The 23,405-nt window shown below is 39.1% G+C and overlaps 1 protein-coding gene across 6 annotated transcripts in view; it reads right to left on the bottom strand.

Annotated features, from left to right (window-relative positions):
• Window positions 1-22,877, bottom strand: part of LOC126092615 (reticulon-4-interacting protein 1 homolog, mitochondrial-like) — a 152,002-nt gene extending 129,125 nt beyond the window's left edge. For all 6 annotated transcript variants that reach the window (XM_049908326.1, XM_049908325.1, XM_049908328.1 and 3 more), the window contains exons 1-4: window positions 22,306-22,877; window positions 21,982-22,216; window positions 13,798-13,943; window positions 4,399-4,554 (exon numbers count right to left, since the gene is read on the bottom strand). In XM_049908326.1, coding sequence (XP_049764283.1) covers window positions 4,399-4,554; window positions 13,798-13,943; window positions 21,982-22,216; window positions 22,306-22,353 — 585 coding nt within the window. In that variant the 5' untranslated portion in view covers window positions 22,354-22,877. The remainder of the gene's footprint in view (window positions 1-4,398; window positions 4,555-13,797; window positions 13,944-21,981; window positions 22,217-22,305) is intronic.
• Between the last annotated feature and the right edge of the window lie 528 nt (window positions 22,878-23,405).

The raw sequence follows: 23,405 nt of genomic DNA on the forward strand, positions 1-23,405 counted from the left end.
CATGGGAGAATTTCTTTTGCCTCCAATTTTAGGCATCGTAACGTGCCATATTGAATTCTATTGGGATCTGGAGCACTGTCACCTGCAGCGATTAATGCAGACTGTAGTTCTCACATGGAGAAAGGGATGATATATGGCTCTGAGCTGTGAGAATAAATGTCTCCGAGCTGTCAGACAAAAACCTCTGTTTCTCCACATGTTGGAATTGATGATGTATGTAACAGGTGGAGGTCAAAACAGAAAAGTGTTCTGTCAGCACTGCATTATTTCCCTAGGTGTCATTTGGAGGACACCATTCTTTAATATGGCAGAAATTGGACCTGGACCTTTGTTCCCTGGGATCTTCTATACTGATTCCCATACATTCGTTAGTGGAGTGGAACATTTAATCGAGGTTACAAATTCTCTCCACACACTAAATTTTCTCCGCTTGATGGTTCAACTAGTTTTAGCCCTTGCTTGTCGAAAGGCTGCAGGATTGTCTCCACTTGGTCTGCTCCTAAGCCAACATAATGCAGCATACCTGTCCATAATTGCTAAATGGAATTTCTTGTTCCACCAAGGGATGGCTTTTCTTCTAGCCTGGCGACAAGATGTAGGAATTGAAGAATCAGCAGTGTGATACATCACATTTGTGATATGGGCCACCCCCTGCTGGGTACTGTCAGTGTTGGAATACAGCCAGTCAGCTGTATAGAGGCCAGTTCGCCCTGCTGAGCATCCACTTAGGTGGTCTCTGTTCAGGCATGGTAGTCACAGCTAGATGAAACCCGATGGGAAAATGGTCACTGCAGAGTAAATCATTGGCTACTTCCCACGTAACAGTATCTGCGAGGGCAGGAGAGTATACGACCAGATCTATTGGCAGGGAACGAACCAGTAGCCATGCAGAAGTGCATCATTTCCCCAGTATTAAGTACATTAACAGCCTCTCAAATAGCCAACTCTTGGGACAGACAGTAGAAGAGCTCCAGAGCACATGTTTTGCATTGATGTCACCAAATAAGAGGAATGATCAGGGGAGTTGTCGCATGAGATCATTAAGAGCCATGCCATGAAGGGGTTTCTGCAGTGAGATGTACACACAACATACTATAAGACAAGATGGTGCATACACTGCCACTACAGCCACTTTTTACTCAGAGGTGAGAATGACTGGTAAGTAATGGTGTTTCATTGATGAACACAGCTACACCAACCTTTGCTCAGCCACCATGTCGGTCATCTTTCCTGTGAAGGTTGAATCTTGGCAACACCGGAATATCTGTGGCCTTGAAGGCAGGTGCACACCGATTGTTCTTGTACAATTAGTTTTAATTTCTCTAAATGCATCCAGTAATCATTCACATTCCACTAAAGGACGGGAGCTATCTTAACCAAACGGTTTAACACTCTCCAAGTCCTGTAGCCTGCGAGGGGCATTCAAAAGGTTGGGGAGAAGAGAAATAGATGGGCATGACGGACTGCCCAAATATATGTCTAGGTCCATCAGACAGTCTTTCCTGCCAGCTGCACTATGGTTAGAGGGCATGAAACTGTGATTTTTATACTTGACCTTCCCATCCAGTGGTTTTACATTCTGTGGGGAGAATGGTAAAGAAGTAGATATAGATATCTTTTAACCAGACTTCTTTTTTGGAGCAGAAGGCACCTACTTTTCCCTGGAAATCAACACTAGTGTGTCTAGCAAGCTAATAACTGCAGCAGTGCCTTGGTAAGTGCAGCTATGAACACATGTGGATGTGCTAGTATCTTGGCAACTGACTGACTGGTGATGGTATAGAATGAGGATGTGATTGTTGGAGGATGGATAGCTTCAAAAATCTTTTTGTCTCCACATACAGTAACCACCCAGTGACCTGAAGTTCCTGGATCTCCTGTTGCTGTACATAAAGAGCATATTCCTTAGACCACAGTGGATCTGCACTGGAACAATTACTACAAAAAGGTAAGGTGCATGACAAGTCTGGATCATGAACGTCTAAATCACATCTTCCACAAATCAGCTTCCCTTTGCACACTGTAACTGTGTGCCCAAATCTCTGGCACTGAAAGCAACACATGGGATTGGGGATACAGGATACATATAGATGGACTCTAAGAAGTAGGAAACTAGCCTGTACATATTCAGATAACATGGATGAATTAAAGGTGAGTATCAAGGTAGGTGTTTTACATTCCACACCTCAATTAGTAAAAACAAAACCCTTACAGCATCACTTTGTTGTTCATCTGTCTGTCTGTCTGTGTGTGTGTGTGCGACTGTCCGAAACCCTTTTTCTTAGAAATGAGCAGACATATCAAGTTGAAATTTATGTCACATATTGAGATCTACAGTTCCTTGGTGATGAAAGAAAATGAAGTTTGGAATCAAAAGACATGGCCATTTATGTCAGGTTTTGATACTCACAAATTCATGCATCAAAGCCCACAGGATATTTCCTGTTGACCTAGAATCATGAAACCTGGAAAGAAGCAAGGTTTCACACTAAAACCAAAGGACAAAGTCTGAATACCACTTATTGTAATTACATCACATAAAAAAATTGTTGTCATTTTTGTCAGACTGTTTGTCTGTCCATCCATCTATTAAGATCCCCTTTTCTCAGCAACGGGTAGGCGTATCAAATCGAAATTTATGTCATATACAGGCATTTATGTCACATATTTTGATACTTGAAAACTCACTCATTAAAACCCCTTGACTTGCAATCACGAAATTTGACAAGAAAAAAGATTTCGCAGCACACAAAAAGAGAAAAAAAACCGTAAAAATGTTAATTTGTAATTTATTTCATACAAAACAAATATTTATTTTGTCATTTGTTATCCGACTTCAACCCTGAAATTAAAATATTCTCGAAAGTCTTGCAAACCCCAGGACCCAAATCTTGCCACTACCAATGCTGGTAATAGGAAAAAATTATCAAGATACTCGATTCTTCAATGGATGAACTGTGCATATACATATTTATATTTGTATGGTACCATCAATTTTTCCCCTAATTCATCACCCAACTGCTTCAACATATTTCTCACCTTGAGTATACCTTCACTTTGCCATTGCACTAAAAGTTCATTAGGGACCAGACACGTAAGTTTACTACTCGACATGACAGTTCAAATGGTTCAAATGGCTCTGAGCACTATGGGACTTAACTTCTGAGGTCATCAGTCCCCTAGACTCAGAACTACTTAAACCTAACTAACCTAAGGACATCACACTCATCCATGCCCGAGGCAGGATTCGAACCTGCGACTGTAGTGGTCGCGCAGTTCCAGACTGAAGCACCTAGAACCGCTTGGCCACAACGGCCAGCGATATGACAGTTCAGCTGTAAATGAGGGTGTTGTCATTTCAATAACTATAGGATAATCTCCAAGTGTTTTGCTTTACAGTAACTTGGGTGCTGGACTGAACATAATTGTCTCTATCAGCATTATACCATTCTATAACCTTGTAATACACTTAGGAGTTCCAACAATTGCCTCCATACTCTCTTTTACATAGAATGGGGATATTCTTTTGAATATGCCCTCTTCCCATTTGATAACAATGAATACATTATTACATATTGATATTTTTTTTATTAATGGTGTTAAACACTGACATAGATGTGTCACATGGGCTGTCCACCCAAGATCTCTTTATAGAGTGGATAGGTAAACTCTCCAGTGGATCACCCCTTCTTCTGAGAGTTTGAAGTTTATTGTTATTGTGAGCCATTTTGATATTGTGAGTTGCTAGGGAATCATTCATCCACCCTCCCTAGGTAAGGCTTTTATAACTGTGGTACGGTGAATCAGGTTCCCCAAAGGTCGCTTGCTAATGACTGTTCTACCTCAACAGCCATGCACCTCATCGGTACGTGGAACATAGACACCCCCCCCCCCCCCCCCCAGGTTTGTACCAACTTTGTGATCCAAGCGGTGTGATCCATGCGGTGAAGCCAAGATCCCCGTTCTCTGTCACACGCAACCTTCCACTACCACACCACACAGTGGTTGCTGAAGCATCTGCAGAGCTTATAGTTGTAGATGACTGGCCGTGGTTAATCCCCAGCTCTTGGAACCTGGGGTTGCCAAGCCTGTATGCAGAAAATGAATGCTGAGCTCCCTGAGGTGTCACATCAGGTTTTTTTTCCATTAAAACAATTGCCTGCCAACTGGGTAGCAATGAACTTACTTCTTAGCTGTACTATAGAGCTGCTGTTTATCTGCTATTAGTAGCTTAAAATGATCTGTGCTGTTTTCCAGGCATGCAATGAGAGATTCTCGATAAAACCTGAGGTACAAAAGAGGCCAGTCTTGCAGGATATTCAATGTAAAAGCAAAAAGGAGTTCTATCACATTTTGGACTCACATTCTAAAATAAATACACTGAAGCACTTCACTTACACTATTATACCTGTGGAGTAGTCTACGCAGCACTCTTCCATAGCCAGAACATATAAGAATATCAACAGGATCTACAGAAGCTGCCTTCACTTGTATCAAAAGTTCATCAGGTTTCTTTACAGATGGGATAGGCACATCATCAAGCAGCTGAACAGCCTGGGAACAATAAATAAAATGCAATAACACAAGAAATCAAACAAAATTGTTGGGCCTATGATTTTTCACTCACATCAACAAACTTTGTAACACTTACAGTAAAAGGAAGAACTGTGTTCTAAAAGTCAAAACTTGCTGGAGAAACCTCTATAGTTGTGGTAACAAACAACAGATGGAATGCACAATAAAAGAGTAAATCAACCATCAAAATAAACAACCAGAAATGGCTATGTAAAGATATGCATCCACCAATAAGTTTCTACCCAAAGAACTGCTAAGTAACTGATCGACACTCAGTACAGATTACAAAGCCTATTTCTCACTGAAGCATTATGCATTATCTGAGATAATAATATATTAGCACATTCGTATCCACATATTAATGCATTTTTGAGATCCAGGAAATAATATGAGCTATGGAGGACAATGTGTGCTCTAAAAGGCACCATAACACCACTGAACCCTGTGGCACAGCAATGTGGATATTGGGTGTACTGGCAACCAACTGTGGGCACTACCTGGTAATATTCTACTGGCCAAAGACAAAGCACATAGCGCAAAGTGAGATGCTCTCACATACCAGCATACGGTGCACAACACCTCTCCATGAAGTTGATCTAGCTATCCACAACGTCTTATGCAAAAACTTACACAGTTCAACAAGCATCTATGGATATGAATATATGAAGATGGAATCTGATTTTTCAGACAGTCCGAAAGAACAGATACCATTGATGATCTTGCAGCTCTTGAAGAATGAAATTACAATGATATCCACCGCCTGTAAGCAGCTAATGGTCTGGATTTCATTGTAAGTTCATTCTTCAAGATCTGCAAGATCACCAATGGTATCTATTCTTTTGGGCATTGTTCAAACTCTTACGGGAATTAGTAGACTGACTGCCGCGAGTAATGAGTATAGTGGGCAGGGGCACTACAAATATAGCATGTGGACAACAAGTTGGAAATGTGGGTCTCATGGGGAGCATGCCAGAGACAAGTCCCTGCAGTCGCACTATCCTCCGTGTCCTCGATGGCTCAGTCGGATAGAGCGTCTGCCATGTAAGCAGGAGATCCCACGTTCGAGTCCCAGTTGGGGCACACATTTTCAACTGTCCCTGTTGATATTTACCAATGCCAGTAAACAGCTATTGGTCTGGATTTAATTGTAATTTCATTCAGCATCTATGGAGGTCAGCAAAGGTTGACAGTGGCAGTGTTCAGTCATTTGTACATGAACTCAAGGTGTTCCTTAAATCCCATCAAGGAGGAAAACCTTCATTAATGTGGAATGCATCCAGGAATACATGAAGAAAAGACAAGGAAATCACAAAAACTTAATCTGTATGTTGCATTAACCCAAACTATCACTATACTCCTTAATGCTATTCATACTTATGACAGTCAAATTTGATTAAGAAAATCTGAAGGGAAGCTGACACTTGCTGCCTCTTCAGTCATTTTACATAGCTGCTATTTGCCTGACATTTGTACCTTAATATCACTTTTCTACAATATTATTTTTCAAACATGATGAGTCCTATTTGCAGTAGTTAGCTAGTTACACGTTCATAGATCATTTGAAAGAGGGTTTATCGAAATGATGTGGAATGAGTCTGTTTACACGATATATACATATGATCAGTGTCAACATTAATGAATGCATTATTTTCAGTCTTACTCATGCATTTAGACTTAAAAACTAGGCCTTTTTTTCCTTTTATATTACAGGCTATCAGTTTTTAAAGAGAAATTCATCCATGGAATAGGAGTTCTCCATCATAAAACATTTTTGTTGCAGCGTAAATGAACTCCCTTCTGAGCTACTGACAGTTTTAACAGTGGGTAATAAAGGTAGTTTTTCCCTCTAGTGTTGTACATACGGACATAACTGTTCTTCTCAAATTGTGATGGATTTTTATTACAAATTTCATTAGTGAATATATACATTTTGATGGTGCAGTTAAAAAGCCAAACCTTTTGAAGAGGTACCTACATGACAACTATGGGTGAACATCACATTTTGTTCTTATTGCTCGCTTTTATGCAATCAATACTTTCTTTTTAACAAAAATATTCCATAAGACGTACTGACAAGGAGAGGACGCCTACTAGTCATCGCCGAATTTGTCCAAATTTATGGTACATGTAGGGCGTGGTGAGACAAGAAAGTACACCAAATAGAAACTCCATGTGGCCAAGCATTTAGGAAATAAAAGGAATTTTGATATAGATGTATCATCATGGGCACCTTATCAATTGACCCTGTGACAGTTTGTTTAGGAAGCAGTGTTTGGTTCAGCAGTAAGCTTGTGAAACTCAGTGGTTGCTGTCACAGGACTTCCAACTCTTTGTCTGTCACGCAGGTCAGATGTTCCCACCTCAGCATCTTTAACCCCCCCCCCCCCCCCCCCCAATGATGCACAGTACTCAGATCAACACAATCACCATAAACTGCTTTCATTCTCTGATGAATCTCCTTTGGGGTGACATCTTCTGCTGTCAAGAATTCAATGACGGCACGTTGCTTAAATCGCATTGACCAACCGTCTATGCAGGGTTCCATACTTTACACTGTAACAACACAACCATTCAATGCTAAGGCTTCCCGCCAACTGAAGCTGTAGAGAAGAAGCTACAGAAAAAGCCAGTACCTGCCACATACTAATGCTGCCAACTGTTGAAGAGTTACGAAAGTAGAGGCATTACTTTTCAGTCAACCCTCAAATGAATCTCATCTTTCAATCAACAGAAATCCACTCAGCTCTCTGTTTAGATGGTTGACAGCCATGTTAACCTAGGACTAGTAAAGGCAATGTAAAATCTCCAAAGACACCACATGCATTTCTGCTGCTGTTGCTATTTCCTCCAGGTCGCCTTTAACACTTCTAAGTAGCTAGGCAGGCTGTTTCCTGTTCCTCCTACTATAAGTGCCTGATCCTCCTCATCAAAATCTCTGCACAAGGCTCCTATATTCTCTGTCAATTGGCTAAGCTGGGTACTGGTTTTCACAATACTTGTGACCTGGTATTCTAGACATAGCTTTTCCAGCAGCATTTGGCAAACACCCCTCCCATGACCGCTATCTAACAGCAGGACTCTTTTCTTCCTAACTGACTTTTCTACCAACCTGGCCTTAACATTGTTCCTACTAGTCTACTGCACTTTTACTTTGTTCAAAACCTGCAAATACTACTTCTCATGCAGCATTGCAATGAACATTGCTACTTGCCATGTTAACTAACAGAACCTTTCAAATCCATGGATCTAGATATACAGATAATTTGTAGAAAGAGCGGCTAATAAAACACTTTTTAATTTTCTTTTGAATTGGTTGGGAGTCTCGATTTCATACTTTATGTTACATAAGAGTTCTTGAATATTTTCTCATCTGAGTACAAAAATCTGCCCGGAGCCCTAGACAAGGAGGCAAAGTCCAAATGAAAATTACTTTTGTGTCCTGTGTTGCAATTACATACACCACCATTACCCTTCAGTCTAAAGTTGTTCATGCATTTACAATCGCTCTTCAGTCTGGGAAGTGAACTGGCCTCATTAGTTAAGTGATGTCCTCATGTTGAGCACTCATTAACCAGGGCACCTCTGATGGTCAAATTTCATTGTCCACCAGATGTAACCTAGGTCCATGTATGAAAAAGGGAGGAGGATTAGGGTGTAACAACCTGTTGGCAAAGAGGTCATTAAAGAGAGAACAAGCTCAGGTAGTGGAGGTACTGGGAGGAAATTGGCTGTGTCCTTTCAAAAGGAACCACGCAGGCAGTTGCCTTAGGCAATAAGGAAACTATGCAAACCCAAATCTGGATGATTGGAGAATGATTTGAACTGCCATTTCCTGAGTACAAATGCAGTGTCTTGTACTGCACCGCCTCAGTGGCAGGTTCACATATCTTAAGAAAAGGGGCACACGCTATTGACAGACACCATACTACAAAGTGCACATGCATGCAACGGTGTACATGCTCGCAGCAAGATATTATCCTTGATGAGAACACTGATAATGCCTTACAATTCTTTTCACAATATTGGCATAGTTGTAACAAGTTGCAGGGTTACACCAAATCGATAGATGAGAAGAATCATACTCCAGGCTAAGTTGTAACTCACTGGTCCTGTGCCCACTGAATTCGGCAAGCTACAAAGGACCTTTGTGTGATTGGAAGGCACCTGTCAAGTTTCCTAGTATACACATGAATCCCATCAAAGATGACGATACATAGTCTTATGGAAGATTTGTGACCCACAAACTGATGACAGATTCCTAGCCAGCCTGTATGCTGTTTGCATGCATCAGGCACTGAAACCAGTCGTAATGATCTTGGCATTCAATTTTAGTACATGCTCTTATTACCACCGAGTGGCTGGGTATGTCGTTTCAAACATCGGAGGAAGACAACAGCACACCACCTCCACAGGACAATGCCTAGAAATCACCAACTTTCAGGTTAATGACAGCTTTACTTTTCACTTATTGTACATAAGTATTTGGCATAAGTGTAGCACAGGAATGTGCTTTATAGAAATATAAGCACTCAGGTCTTCCTAATCAGCAAAACAATATATGTCGTGGATGAGAAAGATCTCACGTCAATTACTACGAATGTGTGTTCCAATATCTATCCTATTTAGTAAAAATACAGGCAGTTCTGTAAAAAAAGTTTTTCTGAAACATATCAGAACATTATGGTAGTCAGAGCAAGCAATAATCGTCTACTTAAAAAGAAATAAATGAGCATGCAACAAGAGGAAAGGAAAATAATATTATACAAAGCAATGAAACTCAAACTGAAAACGAGTGCTATAGGTGGAGCAGCTAAAATATTTTTTAGTCCGCTACCTAACTTAATGACCAAAATGAAAGAAACTTAAATAGTGCTTAACATTGTGTGCAAGAGATAAATGTATGTACAATATAAGTGTGTATGTGGAGGGTGATTATAAAGTATTTATCAAACTCATAGACCGAGCAGCTTCTGAGGTAATTCCAATGAAGAAAATATCAAAGAAATGAACAAAAAATCTAATCATTTGGTGAGATGCAGAATGTTCAAGAGCAATTGCTGCTAGAAGAAAACACATTGAGAGAATATCATACAACCAAATCACTCGATAAATACTTACAATAGAAAGAAATAGATTGCCAAGTGAAGCACATTTTAAAGAAAAAGAAGAAAGAGGCCTGCTCAGTATTTTGTAACAAACTACATGAACATACTAATGCCACAGATATATAGACACATATTAAGAGACTTCTACATAGGAATCAACGAAATATCAATTTCAAAGTTTGGATGAGTCACTCACAGACATATTCTAGACAAAACAGCCAGGCCCTCAGTACCTGAAGACCATTAATTGCTCCAGAAGAAATATCACGTCATTCCCTACACTTGCCATTTACAAAGGGAGAACTGTTGTTTCCTTAACCTGCTCAGTGAACACAGCACCAGGAATGGACATTATCTGTTATGAAATGCAGTGGAATTTATCTGAAACTGTAAAAAGGTGGTTTTGAATGCCTACAATCGAATACGATTACATGAATCACTTCCCAAAGATAGGCATACACAGATCATTATACCTATTCTGAAATCTGGAATGGATCCAATGTCTGCCACCGCCTACAGACCCATAGCACTCTCATTGTAAACTGTGAAAACACTGGAACAATTAATTAAAACTCATCTTGCCTGGCAACTCGAAACTAACAATATACTACCACATTATTAAAACAGTTTTTGGAAACATTGCTCCATGTTAGACAATCTGGCACAACTCACTTTAGACATACAAAGTGCATTTAAGAAAAGACATTATGTTACATCCATGTTTGTGGACACTGAACGGCACATGATAATGTTATCATTTCCTTATTACGGCAAAGAATTAGAGAGATAGGACAACCATAAAATTTTCTTTATGGTATCAGTATATTTTTCACTAGAAGATCTGTCTTCTTATGTGAAACAAATAAAACTGTAGGCCTAAGGTATGACACTGTTGGACTTCCACAGGGATCAATATGAAGCCCTATCCAGTTTCCTGTTTACACAACAGACATGGGAACTATGGTGCTAAAAGCTACAAATTGGTGATGATATACGCACATATACAGGTTGAGAATTATTGAACTATATGAAATAAAACTGTCATAACTTCTGAACAGTTTGCGTTAGGACATTAAAACTGCATGGTTGCCTGCGGGGCACAATGGGAATTAGTATGCACTGAATGGTTTGGTTTAGCAACGAAGCTCACTTTCATTTGTCTGGGTTCATCAATAAGCAAAATTGGCACATTTAGGGGACAGAGAATCCGCATTTTGCAATTGGGAAGTCTCTTCACCTTCAACGGGTGTGGGGCACAATGTCCAGTCATGGAATAATCAGTGTGTCAATCCTTGACGGCACGGAGACTATCAAACGGTACGTGAAGGTTTAGGAAGAGGATTTCATCCCCATTATCCAAAGTGACCTTGATTTCGACAAGATGTGGTTCATGAAAGACGGAGCTCAACCCCCATCAAAGCAAGAGAGTTTTTGATGTCCTGGAGGAGCAGTTTGGGGAGCGCATCCTAGCTCTGGGGTACCCAGAGGCCACTGTCATGGACCTCTATTGGCCGCCATATTCTCCGGATCTGACCACATGAGAGTCCTTTTTGTGGGGCTATATGAAAGACAAATGTACAGCAATAACCTGAAAACCAATGCTGAGCAGTAAACAACCATTCAGGAGATCACTGACAGCATCAATGTTCTGACACTTCATCAGGTCATGCAGAATTTTGCTATTTGTCTGCACCACATCATCGCCAATGATAACAGGTATATCGAACATGTCATAACCTAAATCCAAATACCTGTAATGATGTTTAACTGTTGAATAAAGTGTGTGCATGCCATAGCTTGTAACTAATTTATGTTTTTTCCCTATAGTTTAATAACTGTCAGGCTCTACTTTTGACACTAGACTTGAAAAAACAAGTAGAGTAATGAGTACAGCAACATCCCAAACAGAAACAGGGCTACCATCTAAGACTACAATATGTAGAAGAATAAAATGTCAATTAGAAGAAGAATATCAATTATCAATATGCATCAAAGGGAAATATTATGATAAAATACAGCCAAACATTCCCTCAAAGTCCTGGTTGCACACAATTAAGGCAAAAAATAAATAAATAAATAAATAAAATAAAAAAAATTATCAGCACCATAATAGGTGCAATCTTAAATATTGCTTGGTACAGCACTTGCCCGCAAAAGGCTCAGGTCCTGAGTTCAAGTCTGGGTCCGTCAATATATTTTAATATGCCAGGAAGTTTCACATCAGCACACACTTTGCTATAGAATGAAAATTTCATTCTGGAAACATCCCCCAGGCTGTGGCTAAGCCATTTCTGCACATATCATTTTTTCCAAAAGTGCTAGTCTTGAGAGGCCCACAGGAGAGCTTCTGTGAAGTTTGGAAGATAGGAGACGAGGTACTGGCACAAGTAAAGCTGTGAGGACGGGTCATGAATTGTGCTTGGGTAGCTCAATAGGTAGAGCACTTGCCTGCAAAAGGCACAGGTCCTGAGTTCAAGTCTTGGTCCACCACACAGTTTTAATCTGCCACTAAGTTTCATGTCAGCACGTTGTGCTGCAGAGTTAAAATTTCGTTCCAGAGGTGCAATCTTCACCAAATACAAATTTGATATAACCCTTATTGAGAATGTGATGGAATAACAGTAGTGGATATGAATCACATATCTTTTGAATGTTAACTGTATGGAAATCAACAAACCTATTTCATACAACTAATACGTCACCAACCATTACCAACTACTATATCAACTCTCCTTGATCAGAAAAATATTGCAACTTTCAAACTAATTATGAAATTAATTGATAAACACAGCCTCACTCTGCAAATCTCCAAAACACTGAGAGATGGCTGAATGGCCTTCATGCCAAAATTCACAACAAATAAATAAAAATAAAAAAGTAGTTATTTTAAACTGAAATACTTAAATATATGTCTCACAGAGAATGTCAGTTGTTAGATTATAGTAGAGAATATTTGATATACATATACAGGGTGAGTCACATAAGACGTAACACCCCCTTTATTCCGGAGGCGATTGCACGTATCAGTATCCGGTTTTCAGCGAATCATAGCGGACTATGGGACACATACGTTGGTGCATGCACATTAATCACAATGTTTATACTGACCAAGATAATGAGGCAAGTACATGTTTTTTTTAATGGGACACTATACTTTTTTTACCATCATTCGAACGCTCTGGAAAAGACGCGTATAATGATGTAATGCATGTTGCTATTGTGATTCAGACTTTGCTTAAAAGAGGGCGGATGAGGATTTACCTACATAGCGTAGGCCGTGCATGCTGCATAGAGCATGGCAACTCGGCTTGCGGGTCGCGCAAGGCACGTTTAGTCTGCAGCCGCTTCTGACCGCCTCAACCTTCAATCATACAATATTTCCCAGTGTCTTTTAAGCGAAGTTTGAATCACAATTGCAACATATGTTACATCACTATATGCATCCTTTCCAGAGCTTTCAGATGATGGTAAAAAAAGTATAGCGTCCCATTTAAAAAACATGTACTTGCCTCACTATCTCGGTCAATATAAACGTTGTGATTATTATGCACATACCAAAGTATGTGCCCCATAGTCCGCTATGATTCGCCAAAAACCGCATGCCGATACGTGTAATCGCCCCCGGAATAAAGGGGGTGTTACGTCTTATGCGACTCACCCTGTATAGATTATATATGTGCCTGTAAATGTGATCCTTTTATATCGCACATTTATTTTGCATGCCTGGGTCAGTCTGCTTATAAAACTGAATGATGCACCTGATACTCTCCGACTGAAATTGTCAGCTAGAGTCCACAGGTAAAAAATAAAAATAAAAAAACATATATACGTATATTACATTTCTAGTCAATTCTCTGCAGAATCTTTTCATTTCTTATCTTATCGGTGCACATAATTTTCAGCATCCATCTGTAACAATATTTTTCTAAAGATTAATACTGTCATTTACACAACTGTTGCACTTTTTACTGTTACTGTCATTTACCTAATTATTTAGTGGATGGTACTGGTCCCATAAAAATGGCCAAAAGTGAATAAAGCTGTTTACATTAAGTTTTACACAGACATTGCACTCAACAAAATTATGTTAGTAAATACAGTATATAAAAAAACTTACATCTATTCCCCCATAATAACTGCAGCCTATTGCCTTCATCCTCTGAGAAGATTGTGGTGTCCTCCTCCATGATAGTCCAATAGTAAAGCCAAGAGCTCCTCCAACCACAAAGAATAGGCAGCTATAATATACATTCAAGTCATATGCTGCAGAGAAAAAGGGATAATAAAGATAGACAACTGTGTATCCTTGGAAAACAGACTTGGTACAAGTGTACAACAACAGAAATATGGCAACAAAACTTGAATGTTTTGGATCAGTGAATACTCTCATAGTACTAGAAAGAAAATGTAAGACAGCACATGGAGTAAAGGTTTGGAAAGGGTGATAACATGTAACTATGTCAACAAAAGGTACAGTGGGAACAAAATCTCACACACTACAGAACAGAAAAAATGAAAGTTTTTGGGAATATTGCCTAAGTTATTTGGAGTTTCTCACATTAGATATAACACAATAAAACTAACAGGAAGGCTCTACTTTAAAGAAAGGTAATGCTTCCTCACTTATATTAAATAGCTAATGATTATCACATATTGATACCTTAATATCTTCATGGAGACATTAATATTTATCATATAAAAACAGTTATCTATGTTGCTTCCAATGGAGGAGGAGGAGGATATTAGTGTTTAACGTCCCGTCGACAATGAGGTCATTAGAAACGGAGCGCAAGCTCGGGTGAGGGAAGGATGGGGAAGGAAATCGGCCATGCCCTTTCAAAGGAACCATCCCGGCATTTGCCTGAAGCGATTTAGGGAAAGCTTCCAATGGAAGTTGCTGCTTGACTCAATATTAACAGAAATGCTCAGTCCTTGGATGTATATAATATGACATTTTAAAGTCAGTCACTACAAATGTATATTTTTATTTCATTTTACATGGATTCATAAGTTCTTGTTTTATGTATGACAGGAGCTAATTGAAGACTTTATCTTCTAGAATCAAGAACATCAGTCTGAAACCAAAACAAAAACCAAAACCTATATGGAAATTATTTTTCTGTATTTTACTGTGAATGATTTGTAGGTGAGGACACTAAACAGCATATTTTATTGTGGATCTGTACTATTGTTCATAATTAGCAACAAATGCCATTATAGAGTAAATACACTGGGAAGTCAGTGTAAGAATTCCTATATTTTTAAAAAGGCAACTGTAAGATGTGCAGTTATCTACATTACACTGACTTCTTACTGCTTAGTTTTCATTTTCCAAAACAATAATTCATAAGAGAGACTTTTTAAAGTGTACACAATTCCAAACTGAGCTTGTAGGTTAGTTTATCTGTTTATTGACTTCAGTTCAGCTTGTTGTCTTGCTGGACTCCCTCACCCTACGTATAATATTACACATAATAAAATTAAGATAAAATGTGATACTACATATGAATAAAATAAAGATACAGAAAAGAAACTAGCAAATTTCTCAAATACATCTGTAATATTAAATAGAAGCCTGAAAAACAAAACATGGGAAGAGAAGCAATTGAAATTCTATAGGCCTTGGCTGCTTCTTCCGTTACTGTATGGAAGTGAGTCATGGATCATTTATAACCAAGAGTTTATAACTCAGGTTGCAGAAATCAGATTTCTCAGAGATCACTGGAAAAAAACTACAATCAGCAAAACTCTTTTAATGACTGACTTATTTCATCATAACTAGTTTCAGGCCTGAGTCCATTGTCAGATGGCAGCAACCATTTTTGTACATATTTCACACATCTATCCTATGATATAACAGAATATTCAGGATTTTCCTGTAGTGTAAGTAAAATGTAAAATACCTTGCACACAAAATAAATTCTCTTACTTTATATACGAGGCCTTTTACATTTTACTTACTCTATACATTGCAGCAGACCCCTCCATTTTTATAAACAAGTGTAACTACTTCAACGGCATCCACATCTGGAGCCAAAGGGTGCACCCACCCCCCTCCCCCAGCTCTCAGGACAAGGAAAAATATAGTGTACTCAGACATTTATCTTTCAAGAAAGTGATTTAAAAGTCAATTTTTAACAGTGTTGGAACTGGAACATTTTCATGGTGTCTTAAAAAAAATCACCACTCATCATCCTTATTGTTAAAAATACTCCCTACCTTAAGTTCAACCCCCCCCCCCCCCCAATAAAATCACTGAATGGGTGCCCCTGAACTACTCCATTTTTATATGTATAAGGAATCATCAAATGTTTCAAAAGGCATCTTCTCAAATCAATGCAAGATTTCAATACAGTTGGAAACACTATTGTAATCAGAAGAATCCTCATTTCTTAGGGATATGATTTCTGTAATACGATTCAAGAGGAACTAAGGTTAAGCCAAAAAAAAGGTCAAAAAATGAAAAAGTTTGTAGTGACAAGAAAGAAGAAATTGCACTAAAATTTCCACTCAAAAAGTATACAAAATGAAGACAAAAGAGAATAAAAAAGGGAGAAGACAGAGGAAAAAAGTGCAAGAAGAGAAGACAAGAAAAGAACATGTGATGTGAAACCACAATGCTCCAAAATGGTTAGGTCTATGCATGGGAGACAAAGACTGGTGTAGAAGGGAATTATGAAGAGAACAACTACAGACTGTCAAAGTTGCAGCAAAGACTAGTGGACTGCAAACAACACTGGTTGTTGTCTTGGGTTTCATGATTTACCAATGTAGAAGATTTATACCTATCAAACTTTTATTTTCAGTCTGTCCCTGAGAAACCAGGTGCCAGGTGCATGGCAAATATTAAAGAGATACGAGACATTGATTAATTAGAACTGGTCTAAAACAGGAACTGGTTTAATCAACAGCATCAAAACTTCACATTGAATAAATGAACGATAAAATGTTTTCCCCTAAGAACCCCCCCCCTCCAATATCACACTGAACTGGAACAACTGAACCATATCCTTTGTTGGCACTTTTGTTATCTATCATGCCCTGAAATGAGGAACACCCTATCTGAGATTCTTCCCATGCCTCCTAAGGTGGTTTTACATTGCCCACCCAACCCAAACTACATCCTAGTCCACCCCTACACTGCACCCGCAGGGATTGTATTCCTGTGGAAGACCCAGAGGGAAGACCTACCCAAACCACCCATCCAGTGCTTCCTACTCCAGTCCTGTCACAGGCTTATTCTACCCCATCAGAGACCGGACCACCTGTGAGAGCAGCCATATCATACACTGCACAACTTTCTATGTCATTATGACTACCAACTAGCTGTCCACTGGAGTGAATGGCTACTGCCATCCTATTGCCATGAACAAAGTTGATCACAACAAGCAGATGAGCATAACATGCTCAGTTTCAAAGGCTGCTTCACAACAGAGGTCATCTGGAAACTTCCCTGCCACACCAGATTCTCTGAACTACACAGATGGGAGCGATCCTTGCAAAACATCTTTCGGTCCAGTAATCACTGTGGCCTCAATCTCTCATACCTCCAACTTCACACCACCTTCAGCATGCACTGCTCCACAATGGCTCTGACAACTGTGCATCACAGGCTTAGCCAATGAACCTGGCATCCCCCCTTATCACATTCCTAGCTGGCAAAACAGCTGCCTCCTTCTGAGCTGTTAGCCACCCACTGCCAATCCCTCTCCCTCTACTGATCTCAACACAATTCCCACAATAATCTAGTTAACCTGTTGAAAGGCAACACTGGCACTGGTTGTCCAGATGACACTATGTAGCGAGATAGATATGCCTCTGTGTGCATGTTTTTTTTTTCCTTTGTTTCTTTTTTCTTTTTTGCTCTAGTTCAAAAACGATTACTCTGAAAAAACTTGCAAGTTTTTTCTTTCTTTTGATTTTCAGTGAGTCTTTCTTAATCTAAAAATATTTGTAGTTTCCTTCAGTCTGCATGTTAGGGCAAGAGCAAATGACTGGATTACAATTAAACCTTCCACATCCTTACAGAAGATAAATGTCAGCATTCATAAAGTGCTCTTTGGCCGATGTGAAAACTGGATAGCTAGCAATTTTAAGCCAAATGCATTGCTCAGAGATGTCACCTGTAGTTTAGAATCCTTAGAAAAAATCTTAGTAAAATATAAAAATGATTAAGGTTTAATATCCTGTTGACAATGAGATCATCAGAAATGGAACACGGATTGGGGAAGTGTGGGGAAGAAAATCAACAATGTCATTTTCCAAAGGACAATCCTGACATTTTCTTGGGTGAGTTGGGTTGATTTGGTGGACGAGACCAAACAGCAAGGTCATTGGTCCCATCAGATTAGGGAAGGATGGGGAAGGAAGTCAGCTGCGCCCTGTCGAAGGAACCTTCCAAGCATTTGCCTGAAGCGATTTAGGGAAATCATGAAAAACCTAAATCGGCATGGCCAGACGCAGGATTGAACTGTCCTCCTCCCGAATGCATTTCTTGGGTGATTTATGGATAGTACAGAAAACCTAAATCTGGGTGACTGGACAAGGAATTGTGCCTTGTTCCTCCCAAATAAAAGACAAGTATCTTAACCATCACACAACCTTATTTAATAGAATAATGTAACACCAGTTGTGATGCGGGTGACAGTTTGGTTTGCAACCTATATCAAACATTTGATGATGGCATCAAGTATATCTCTGGGAATGGTTCTCATGGTTGTGTGATGAATGTGTCACTCTTTGCGAAATACACTAAGATCTGCACGAAGCATTCAGTGAAATGTGCTACAATGGGGCTCATAAGAGTTACTCAGGAGAGGAATGAACAGACATGGGTGTTACTGATGAAACATTCAGGATTATCTTTCTGCACCTGGTACAACAATACTTGCACAACTAATGGCTAAAAGCATCAACAATTCTTGAAGTCCCTCTTATTTGTTGTAGTTTATGTAGTGAATAGTTTCTCAACTGTTTATTTATTGTCTCCCCCCCCCCCCCATCTGAAACAAATTCCCCACTTCTCATTGCAGTTTATCTACAAACCATAGTTTCTCAACTGTCTATGTACTGTATAGCCACTTCAAACAAGTTGTTCCACCATACATTGACTTTCTTTAAATGCACAAATGCCATGAAGATTATCTTTAATTCTATTCACCTTCGGTAAAGGTGTTCTTATGGTGTCAGCAGCTTTTCTGTTGCAAGGTACTGTTGATAACGGAATGTGTGATGAACCACAGGAAGTCAATGTGACAAAGCATACAGCAGCCAATGACATTCTTGTTTGTAATTGTCTATAGTTTGAAATTAAAGCTTTTTTTTTAGGTTAGATTTAAACATGTCACTGGAATTTTCAGCAAAATCAGAAAAAAGACATCCAAGTATGTTATTGCAATGACGATCATATATGTCAGGCTATACTACACATCAGTCTATTATGGCAATCATATTTTCTTGTTAGATTTATTAGTTTCGTCAACTCACAAATAAATTATCCCATTCCAATCTAAACTAGGCCCTGGGCTATGCTTCAGATCACTATGCAGCACATATAACTTTTTTCCCATTCACGTTTGTTAGCTTTGCCATCTCAGAACCAAACTCTTACATTCCAACATAATATAGGCCTCTGGCTTCACTACAGGCTAGTCTATCAGCACATCCAGCTCTTTCCAGTCGTCAAAGAAAGGTGACAATCAGTAAGCAACCTTAAAAGTTGTAGTTATCAGATTATTGAAAGTTATGGTGCTCTCCATATCAAAAACAAATGTAATCAGTTCATATCTCCTGCCAAAATAAAGCATTACATTCAAGATTCTCACTGCCTACGTGTACTATCAACTGATTTGCTATAATCAGCGTCTATGAACTGCCAAAATCAGAATGCTACACAAGAGCTGCTGACACTATAAGAGCTAAACCCAATTTTTTCCTTCATTACTAAATGCTAGGTCACAGCTGTTTTCCTAGTAATTTTATCATTTCTCAGACACAACTAATCTTCACACAGTGAAACAGCAATTTTCATTACAATCCTCTATCATTCTTGTCAGTTTTTAAGCATTTAGCATTAGGCTGACGGAACAACAGTTTTCACATTTATTCATTTGTTTCTTCCTCAGTAGTGTGATGACATTGGTTTTCTGGTTAATTTCATACACTCCCAGATGAAATAACCCACTTCATACACACTTCACTAAATTCAATGATTCTTAAGGCATTCCATGCACTCTGTATGACACATTTCAAATCAAATCTTTCAACGACAGGTCATACTCTGACCATACTGCTGGATCATTTCTTTCTTGCACATTAACCTCCTCTACCTCCTTCATCTGTTGTGGCAGCTCTTCTACATTGTACACACTTTCAAGATATTCTTCTCATCTACATCTTTTTGTATTTAGCAAAGGCTTCTACCCCCACCACGCGCCAGGATAGCCGAGAGCCCTAATGTCCTGCTTTCTGGACTCGGGTAGGCGCACCAGCCCTGGATCGAATCTGCCTGGCGGATTACCGAGGAGTGCCAGTATGCCGCCCAACCTGGATGTGATTTTTAGGCAGTTTTCCACATCCCGCTAGGTGCCTACCAGGCTGGTCCCCACGTTCCGCCTCAAGTTACACGACACGCAGACATCTGAAGACGTTTGCACTATTCCATGACTTATACTAGACGCAGACAGCCGGGGTACGCTAATTCCGTCCCGGGGGGTTTGGGGTGGCAGCAGGAAGGGCATCCAGCCAGCCAACAGGAGAGCTTTTCCCCCGTTGTGACATTACAAGTGGAACACAAGGAAATATTAATCAAGCACAATGTACTCTACAATGAATGGTGTCTTTTCAAGTGTAAATAAGATGATGACAAATGGAGTGTAGAGATGTATAACAACACTGACATCAAAAATGTTTTAAAAAATTACTTCTAGTATTATCTCAGCAATAACTGATTCTGTGAGACAAACAAACAGAAAGTGCCCTAAAATATTCAGAACTGGTACAGTAGGAACAATACCATAAAAGAACATCATCATTAATTTTATTTTCTCACGTGACAGCACATGCTTTGAGGATTATTTTGGAAAAAAGATTTTTGGGAGTTAACCCCTTCCCTTTATGTGATGTACAGTGTAATGCTGAACAATGTTTTTCACATAGTAAAATACAACAATGTAAGTATATGTATATTGTTTTTCCTGCCTTGGTCGGTTTACTTACAAGTATTAGGTAATTTTGTTTACAATCCTCATACTTTATAGAACACACAACCAACAAATTTCACATAGACTGAAAAAATTGTAATTTATTTTCAAAACATTCACAAGAGTAATTTTGCATCATTACATGTAGAACTAAAAACGCCAAAATTTCCACACTTTAAAATGTCAACAAATGGAAAGAGAGGAAATACTACAATCTGGTACGATTAGGCCCAGTTATAGCTGTAGGGGAAAAATCTACATCAATATTCTGCAAAGCATGGCAGAGCCAAGTTTCATTGAAATTCGAGATGGACGGTGACATGGACTGGTTGACTTGACTGGTGTCACAATGGAAACCAGAAACACTCTTGTTAATAGATCCAGGCTCTAGCAGCATCAAATGGTGAGCTAGGTCTCACGTGAAAAGGTGGATTCATTTTAAAAATAGCCAACTAAACTGCATGACATGTAGAAAGACTTTGCAGGACAATGGAAGAGACTGTAGTGATGATGTCTGACCAGGATAGTGTGTGTAGAATAATGGCTGTACAGAGACGACAGTTCATGGCAATACTAGACTCAATCAATGAACTAAGTCCACTGTATGCATTACTAATATACTCTCTAAATCATAGTTCATTAACTTCACAGTGATTTGCAGAGTATGAATGGAAATGTAGTTTTCAGGTTAAGTTTTTTATCTTAACTGTTACAGTCAGGTGTGCGTGCGATATGAACTTTTTTTGGGGGAGGGGGGCTAACAATAACGTAAGTTAAAATGATCATATTACACACGTGTTGTGGTTTTTTGGGGAGCATTGTATGATACGGTGAATTGGTTTTCGTTAAAGGTTTGAAAAAACATCATTTATTTCGTTCAATTTAATTTTGTTTCATCAGCATCTGTTTATCATACTACGCTTCTACACGCCGATAGGAACTCTGTACATCACCAACGCCTTCAAACAGACCCACTGCGTTAGGAAAAATTTTTTCCACAAGAATTAGCAAGTACTATTACACATCGAAATTAAAATTCAATTACATGACTCGAATTTGTCAAAATAAATGATAGTGGTAAATAGTGTGATTTTCTTTACCATCAGAAAGTACGATTCGAAGTACACGGGTATACACATCGTATATGTATTCTCGATTCGCTACACTTTTAACGTCGTTTCCAACTCTCAGCACAGCGGCCCAAGTGTTATGTAGCCCCTCCTGCACATAAAGTCCTCGCGGGCTATTTAATGCTTCCACTACTGCATTGTGAATTTGTTCAGAATACACCTGCACACTGTTTCGGAAATTCTGGGCGCTGCACAAGAGTCGAATCTGAAAAACAGATTTTTGTTTTTTTAACAGGACAGCTTGGTCATGCTAAATAGTGTGATGCACCAGTAGTCTTTTTTCTTTCTAATTACCTGAAGGGCTTCTAATCTCTGCGATGCATGGAATATTAGTTCATCCATCGCCGCGCAATCAGTTTACGAAGGTTATCTATTCCACATGTTTTAACTAAAGGAATTCAGAATTCCATAACTGGTTAAAATGCTACTCACTAATGCAACCCTACGACCTGTCGGCACTTTGTATTGTGTGCTATTTTTATGAAAAACGTCAAAGGTCAACACATTCATTTAAAACTGAATTCAGAGCACGGAACCAAACGGATTTCCTTTCCTACCAAAACTTTTATACAGTCTTGTCAATGAACCATATTACTGTTTACATTCGTTAGTTCTCCGATTAAGCGTTTAAATAACCTAATATTTTCAAAAGTTTTATTTCTGCAGTCTTCTTCGATTTCCATCCCATACATATAACAAAGTCCCTCACTAATTAATCCTTTTTATATATAGCCATTACATAAATACTTCCAATTCAATAGCAAATAACTACAGATACCCCCCATTTCATGCAAATGAAGATAAAAAAAAAAAATTAGGAAACACAAAAACCGAAGACAATCCGATATGTAAACAGTAACATAATCGATAGTTCACGAACGCTTACTACTTCGATACAGCATTCGAGTTTCATTCGATATATCCTGTAAATTGATTAATTGATTCATTCGTTGAACAATATACATTGCGTGGATATCGTCAAATGTTTGTACAATACTTCTTATAAAATAAACATGGCTTTTTACAGTATGTACAGCTCCTATACATAGTTCTACTTTTCTAATCATGTCAAATTAAATTTATTACGAAGTAAGGCCCATCCACACACAACGTTCTGTCTGCGCACATTACATCTGCGCAGACAGATCGTTGCGTGTGGGCAAAAGATTTGCACCAACCTGAGGTGTGTGCAAACCTGGAAGTTGGAGGTTTGAGCGAAACCTGTCAAATCTGTGGGTTCAAACCGCATCTGCGTAGACAAGTTGGAGCGTATGGACAGGAGACCGCCGCAAATCTGGCCCGAAACAGCTGTTTGCTCAGTCTAGTGTTTGTATTTGTGCGCACAGGGCATTAAAATGGCTGATACTCGTCAGTGTTCTCGAGAGTTTGTCAGT

Source organism: Schistocerca cancellata, chromosome 7 (genome assembly GCF_023864275.1).
Source record: "Schistocerca cancellata isolate TAMUIC-IGC-003103 chromosome 7, iqSchCanc2.1, whole genome shotgun sequence".
In the NCBI taxonomy this organism is placed as follows: domain Eukaryota; kingdom Metazoa; phylum Arthropoda; class Insecta; order Orthoptera; family Acrididae; genus Schistocerca; species Schistocerca cancellata.